This window comes from Chrysochloris asiatica, unplaced genomic scaffold, assembly GCF_000296735.1.
Source record: "Chrysochloris asiatica unplaced genomic scaffold, ChrAsi1.0 scaffold00106, whole genome shotgun sequence".
NCBI classification, from domain to species: domain Eukaryota; kingdom Metazoa; phylum Chordata; class Mammalia; order Afrosoricida; family Chrysochloridae; genus Chrysochloris; species Chrysochloris asiatica.
Window position 1 is genome coordinate 9,348,098 of NW_006408624.1, and position 7,295 is coordinate 9,355,392.

At 39.5% G+C, this 7,295-nt stretch overlaps 1 protein-coding gene across 1 annotated transcript in view; it reads left to right on the top strand.

Moving 5' to 3' along the window:
• ZMPSTE24 (zinc metallopeptidase STE24) overlaps nucleotides 1-5,289 on the top strand; it is a 37,516-nt gene extending 32,227 nt beyond the window's left edge. Inside the window, exons 8-10 of the mRNA XM_006867587.1 lie at nucleotides 244-348; nucleotides 4,120-4,263; nucleotides 4,770-5,289. Of these exons, the coding sequence (XP_006867649.1) occupies nucleotides 244-348; nucleotides 4,120-4,263; nucleotides 4,770-4,994 (474 nt within the window). The 3' untranslated portion in view covers nucleotides 4,995-5,289. The remainder of the gene's footprint in view (nucleotides 1-243; nucleotides 349-4,119; nucleotides 4,264-4,769) is intronic.
• Nucleotides 5,290-7,295: the final 2,006 nt, after the last annotated feature.

Sequence of the window (7,295 nt, forward strand, 5' to 3'; positions counted from 1 at the left end):
AGATGGATTGGCCAAGTAGCAGCATCGATGGACTCAAGCGTGGCAACAATTGTGAGTTTGGCCCAGGATCGGGCAGTGTCGTTGTGGGTCGGTACTGACTTGATGGCACCTAACAACAACAACAACAGTTTTTCACTAAAGTCTGGTTGTTTTCTTTATCTTGAATCAAGAATATTATTGGGTAAAAAGATAAACTTTTTAAAAGTTATTGATAATTTATTTTCAATTTGTTCTCTGATTCAGAATAAGAAACAAGGATGTAAAAATGAGGAGGTGCTCGCTGTACTAGGTCATGAACTGGGACATTGGAAATTGGGACACACAGTCAAAAATATCATTATTAGCCAGGTAAGTTTGGGACAGTAATTCTTTTTTTATGGCATAGTAGTCAAATTAGAGGTCTGATAGGCAGGAGAGAGGTAATGTAGGAGAGGGTAAGATGACTCCAGAGCCATGCTAATTGGTTGGCTTCACACCTCTGCTCCTTGTGTTATCTCAGGCAAGTTCCTTAACTTCCTCTCATTGAATGATACTACATCAGAGGTCTAGCCTAAAGATGAGAGGAGTTGATACACGTAAACCATTACTGTAGTTACCACCAGGGTTGTCACCTCCACTCATTCAGTTTACGTTATTAAGTACTGCTGAGTTGATTCCGATTCAGTGATCCTGTATGGAGTTTCCTAAGAATGGCTGGTGAGTTTGAACTACTAACCTTGTGGTTCAAACTGATCTTGTGATCCAACGCTTATCCTTCAGTGCCACACCAAGACTCTTCACTCAGATATGTTGTTGTTAAGTGCTGTTCAGTCAGTTCTGACTCATAGCGACCCTATATACGGTTTTTCATGGAGCATTTGGTAAGTTTGAACCACTTATCTTGCAGTTCAAACCAACCTTGCGGTCCAGTGCTTATCCTATAGTGCAGCACTAGGACTCCACTCAGATATAGGAGAGTTGAAATAAAAAAGAGAGAGGGCCTAAGTAAATTGGCCATTACAATGCATTTTTTTTCCTTTAAGTTTTTATTGTAGATTGAGTGAAAGTTTACAGGGCAGATCATCAATTTTACATTCAACAAATCATACAACTTGTTTCATCACAATGATTACAATCCCCTCCATGTACTATAAGTTAACAGTATTTCTCTCTATTCATTTTAGCTCTTTTTTTTTTTTTTAAACACTCAGGTATATATAATAATTTATACCACCAAAGGGCCAAAGGGCACATACTGCAAGTCAGCCTCCTGGCCACTACTATCTCTTAGTCCCTCTCTTCTCTTCCAATGACTCTAAAGTCCTCAGCTGCTCCCCCTCTTCATATCCCCATCTCTGCTTCCATCTTTGTGTCACTGTTTCTCTGGATGTTGTTGGTGTTAAGTGCTGTCAAGTCAATTACAACCCATAGCAACCCTGTAGAGGATTTCCAAGGAGCAGCTGGTGAGCTTAAACCACCAACCTTGCAATTCAAATGACTTTGCATTAGCCCACAGCTCCACACCACACCCTTTCCACTTGTGCTCTTCTCCCTTGGTGGTCCTAGAGTCCTTTGTTTTTGGAGTGTAAGAGTAAATACTCCTCCCTCCTTCTTCTTCCCTCCCCCCCACTTTTTTTTACACCACTTTTCCCTTTATAGTTGTGACAGTCACAGCTAGTCATGATAATAATTACTCTCTATTAAATCGTAAGAATCTTATCCCCATCTCTCTAAACCAGACCCATCTAGACAAGATGATAACTACTTATTGGGGAACAATGCATTTTTTAAAGCCTTTTTTTTTTTCTTTTCATTTAAAAGTAGTTATATGTCCACTTAAAAATTTGGAAAAAATATAGAAAAGTATTCCTGTATCATTCGTCTGTCTCTAAACCAACGGAGTGACCTTTGTTTTCAGGGTGTGGATAGAATAGCACCATGCATTGCAGGTGGCTGGTTCTGAGCATATGGGGCCTTAACAGCATCTTAAGTGGGTCTTTGTACCCTTCTAAAAGCTCAGTTGACTCTGGGTGATGACCACCTGAGAAGACCTGAGAACTCCTTCCTGTGGGCACTTCCTGTTGCCTTACATCCTTAAGTGTAAAAATGAGTTCCTTGGCTTGAAGTTAGCTTATATGATACACGGAAAGGAGTAAGACATTAAATAAGTCCAAATTAGAATTCAAAGTAAGTATTCAGAGTAGTAAGAAAAATCACTGTCTCTTCCATGATGGAGGGGTTTCAATGGATTCAGCCTACCACAAGATACCCCTGTGGTGTGGTACCTTATCAAGGATGAGGTTGATTGCATCTTCTTAGGATTTGGGCACTCAGCAGGAGCCAGGGGAGAAGTGGCTATGTTGTTGACTCTACATTCACTCCATACCTGTCATCTTGCCCACTTTATTCATGAATTACTTGACCAAGTCGCCAGGTAGCTGGGGAAAAGGGCTGATCTTTGAGAGCCATGGAGTCTTTTGGTGAAAATTCACAATATTATCATACTCTAGGCTAATTTGAAGTCTTCTCATATATTTCCTCTCCAGATTTTGTTTGCCATCCTCTAGTTTGTTCCAAAAACCTGATTGCTTGATCAAACCATTATTTGCCCTCTGCCAATGAATGAGTAAAGATCCTCAGTTCAGGCCCACTCTCCTTCCAACAGAGTTGGCAATAAGATATAAATTTCACCTCAAGAAGAGCATTTCTGTTCTCTGCTATCTTTCAGGACCATCCCTGAGTGGTACTGTAATTCCAAAGCAGTTCACTTTCAGCTAGTACACATATTGTATAAAGTTATTTATAAACTAGGCTCAAACTTTTCCTCCTCCATTAAGTGATTATAGAGAACTCTCCTTGAGTAAAAATTGAAGTGTGGCAGAAGTTGGCATACAAGGAGTATGAGCCACCTACTCATGTTACTTCACCCTTCAAGACTTGCTGCCCTGCCAATCCTGTAGACCCTTAAACTTGATGGTGGCAGAGTGTCTCTGAGCATCCCAGTTTCCCAGCTAAGTGGATCAATACACCATTCCATGCAGTATAGCAGCTCAGATCATAGAATCATGGTGTGCTATGCTTAGGAACTGAATCTCTACTAGGGCGCAGTAGCAGCCAACCAAAAGTTATTTTTCAAAAGGAGAATGGTTGCTTGATGAAAATGGCATGCATCAATTTACTCCAATACTCTTAGGGCCTTAACTGTGAGTTTTCTATTAGGGTTTGAGCTTCATCCTGAATCAGATGGCTAGCCACCTTCTCTTCTGAGCCCCACTGTAATCTGGTAACTCTGAGTCACCTAGTAAATGGTTTGAGCAGCACACTTATGGCACATATGAGGTGGTTTCAAAAAGTTTGTGGGAAAATTCCATTGTCTCGTAATTCCAATTTTCCATGAATTTTTTGAAGCCCCCTCATATGTGGCCTCGAAAATCCTAACCTGCTAAGAGAAAAGAATGGTGTTTGTTCTTCACCTTTACTTCAAGGAGTTGTTTTTTGGTATAGACTTCATTTTTTTTTTCTTCATGCATTGATACAAACGTTAAGCGCTGTTGAGTAGGTCCTGACTCCTAGCCACCCTTTATAGGGTTTCTGAGGAGTCACTGGTGGGGTTGACCTTAACTCCCTGTGATTAGAAGTTGAGTGCATATCCTACAGCACCACACTAGGACAAAGCTAGATCTTGGTCCTTTCTGACTCTTCAGTGGTCCTAAAGGGAATTTAAAGAAAGCCTGCTGCTTTGGAGTCTCCACAGCAGTGTTAGGTAGGAGACCTTGTGTCTAGTTAGGGTCTCGTATGAACAAAGGCCTTTCTAGCCCTTTAACTTACAACAGAGGAAAAACTCCTGTTGCTACTGCCTACCTCAAATCCTCAATCAAAAGAGGCTCAGCTAAAGCCTGTCCCTGTAGAAAATGATACAGTTTACAATTGGGTGGGAAGTCATTGTGCGTGTGCATGCAAAGTTTACTTTCCATTCTAGGATAAAAGTGAAAGTCAAAAACTACCTCTATAGGTGTTTCTGTGATCACATGGAAGCCACGGTTAAAATCTTTACACTGTGATATCTTGGTTCTACTTTTTTTGTGCTACTCAGTGAAAATCAGCTTAGTAATAACAGAAATGTTGTGCCCTTTTTCCTAGATGAATTCTTTCCTGTGTTTCTTCTTGTTTGCGATATTAATTGGTCGACGGGAGCTTTTTGCTGCATTTGGTTTTTATGAAAGTCAACCCACGCTAATTGGACTGTTGATCATCTTCCAGTTTATTTTTTCACCTTACAATGAGGTAATGTATAAGCTTTTACATTATCTCACATATGCCCTTGCCTCTTTCAAATCTAGAATGTCGTTGTGTTGTTTAAGTGCTGTAGAGTCAGGTCCAATTCATAGCGACCCTGTATAGGATTTCCAGGGAGTAGCTGGTGAGTTTGAACCGCTGACCTCGCTGTTAGCAGTCCAATGCTTTTCCTACATCACCACACCAGGACCCCATAGAACATTTGCTGTTGTTAAGTGCCGTTGAGTTGGTTCCAACTAATAGCAACCCATTGGTATAGGGTTTCCAAGGAATGGCTGGTGAGCTTGAACCATCAACTTTGCAGTTCAAACCGACCTTGCAGTCCAGCACATTAACCCACTGCGCCACACCAGGAAAAAAAAATAAACCTGTATAGTTCCAACAAATAGATGAAACAAAAGTTTTTCAGTCCCTTGATAGACTGGCTGGTATGAGAAAGTGGAAGAAAAAGAAATGAGCAGTGACTAAAAGCCTTTCGTTTGCTTTTTTTTCAGGTTCTTTCGTTTTGTCTAACAGTCCTAAGCCGCAGGTTCGAGTTTCAAGCTGATGCATTTGCCAAGAAACTGGGAAAGGCTAAAGACTTATATTCTGCTTTAATCAAACTAAACAAAGATAATTTGGGATTTCCAGTTTCTGACTGGTTGTTTTCCATGTGGCATTATTCTCATCCTCCGCTATTAGAGAGACTTCAAGCTTTAAAAAATACAAAAGAAGACTGAGATGCCCAGGGTCCGCGACTAAAGACATTTCTGATTATTTGTTTTGGCAGCATGTTCCAGCTCTTGATGTTTTTAAACTTTTTTTCTTTTTTAAGAAAAATTATTAAGTACAGAAAAGCCCAGATTTAAATGCATTTAATAGCTCATTTCAAAATTATTTTAATAATCCATTTCTGAAAGAAAATACTGGATGAAACTTTGAGACAATGTTTTTAAAGGGAGTTTTCTTTTATCTTTGACATCTGCCCACCATCAGCTTTTTGATGATTTAAGAAAACACAGAACTTGATTATTTATACATTTATATGAAATTTGTATATAAGGCATTTGGGGGCAGATGTTTCAAGGAGGGAACACCTGTGAGTCCTCTCTGAAGGCAGAAATGTGGTCCCAGTCATTGTGCTCATACCGAAGTGGACATTCACTTTATTTTCATACTCTTATGATTTGACCTGGCCAATCAGTGTTTTAAATAAGGAAAAAAGGTAAGAGCTGATAAGCCAGTGTTATTTAAATGAGAATTGTTAGAAATATATTTGTACTGTTTTATCTTAATTTCTCTGCTCCCTCTCTTGCTACACTCTAATCAGGAGTGTCTAATAGTGCTTTGAAATTAGGAATTATGTATAGCATGTTTTAAATCATTGTTTATTTTTATTATTATATTGTTTAAGGAAATCTCAGTCTTTCCACCCAATGGGTATGGTGCCATTAGGTAAACAAGTATTTTTTAAGACATTCACCCTCTTCTCATTCATAGTCTTGTATTAAATAAATTGTGCATCCTTTCACTTAGCAGAAATTGCCATATTGAACAGGTTTTGCTGTTTTAAAAAATGGCAGAACATGGACAGAAGAAATGCCATTTTAATAGACATAAAGCTGAAATACTGATGAGTCTCTTGTAATACTACAGGAAAAATATAGTTTTCTATCTCTTTTCAAGGACGGAAGAATTTTTATTTCTGAATTTTTTTATCAGTAAGTCACTATCTAACCAGGCTTGATTCCACTTTTGAAAAGTATAATTCTTGATATGCAGATGATTGGTCATTTCAAAACAAATATAATGAAGGATCTCTTTTCCAATTGTAGAAGGTGTATGTTTGACTGCTTCAAATCTCTACCCAGTCTCTGAATGAGAACTTTGTGCCTAGAGTTCCCACTCATTGGTGTTTACCCTCTGGGCATTTATTCCAAAGTGGGATCAACTGTGTGCCCTTGATATCTGGCCATAAAATATTTTGCTCAGCTGACCTTTGAGTAATGTCTTTACATGGAAATATAATTAAAGAAAATCTAGTTGAATACTGCATTGTTTACTTTCCTATGGCTAAAAGGAGCAGTGCTGTGATTTTATTTATCCAGCATCTTTTATCTGTATATTCATGCTGTGATAATTGCCTTTCCTTCCTTCTGTGCCTTTAAATACACATTTCATTTCTGCACAAGTGAAACATTAAAAATGGCCAATGGAAATTTTGTACTTTGTCTTTAATTTGAGAACAATGTATATGTCATTTGTCACATAGACGCGGTTTTGTTACCTTAGAGAAACTGGGTGCAGGTGTATGGCAAAATGATCCTAATGCTGAGTGGTGCTGACACTTTCTCGCTGTTTCACTCACAGAGCCCTCTGTAGGGTGTGTCTCCTGCCCCACTCCAGAGCTTCACCAGGTCTGGCTGATGTTTCCCCGAGATCTTCATTTGGAGCCATTCTTTCTCCATTTTCATAACCTCAAATTATCTTGGGCCTGCTTAGTCTGCTTCAGCCCTCTTTGGTCTTCTTTACATGGCAGCAGTAATTCGCTTCTAAATATGCGACAATTTTGACGTTGTCTCCTGTAGCGTATGGATGGCAAAAGCATAGGATAGCCAAAGGAGACTAGTAGGTCCCTGAGCTAAGTGACTGACATGGAAAGAGTAGAATTTGATCAAGGAAGGAAAGAAGTAGTACTATGCCCCCTAATACTTGGCGGGTATTCAGGAATCAAGTAAGTCAAAGCCTTGGGTACAATAGCACTACCTCAGCAGGGTTGAGAGCATGATGGCTCTGTAGAATAAGTACTGGATTGCGAACCACAAGGTCAGTGGTTTGAGCCCACCAGTTGCTCCACGGGAGAATAATGAGGCTGTCTGCTACTGCAAAGATTGACAGCCTCGGAAACCTTATACAGGGTAGCTATGATTCAGAACCAACTCAGTGGCACTTACTGTATTTTATCTGAGGTGACTCTTTGCTGAGATCTGAAGGCCACTAGTAAATTCTACCTCTGTTTAGGATAGGAACAGAGTTTCTGG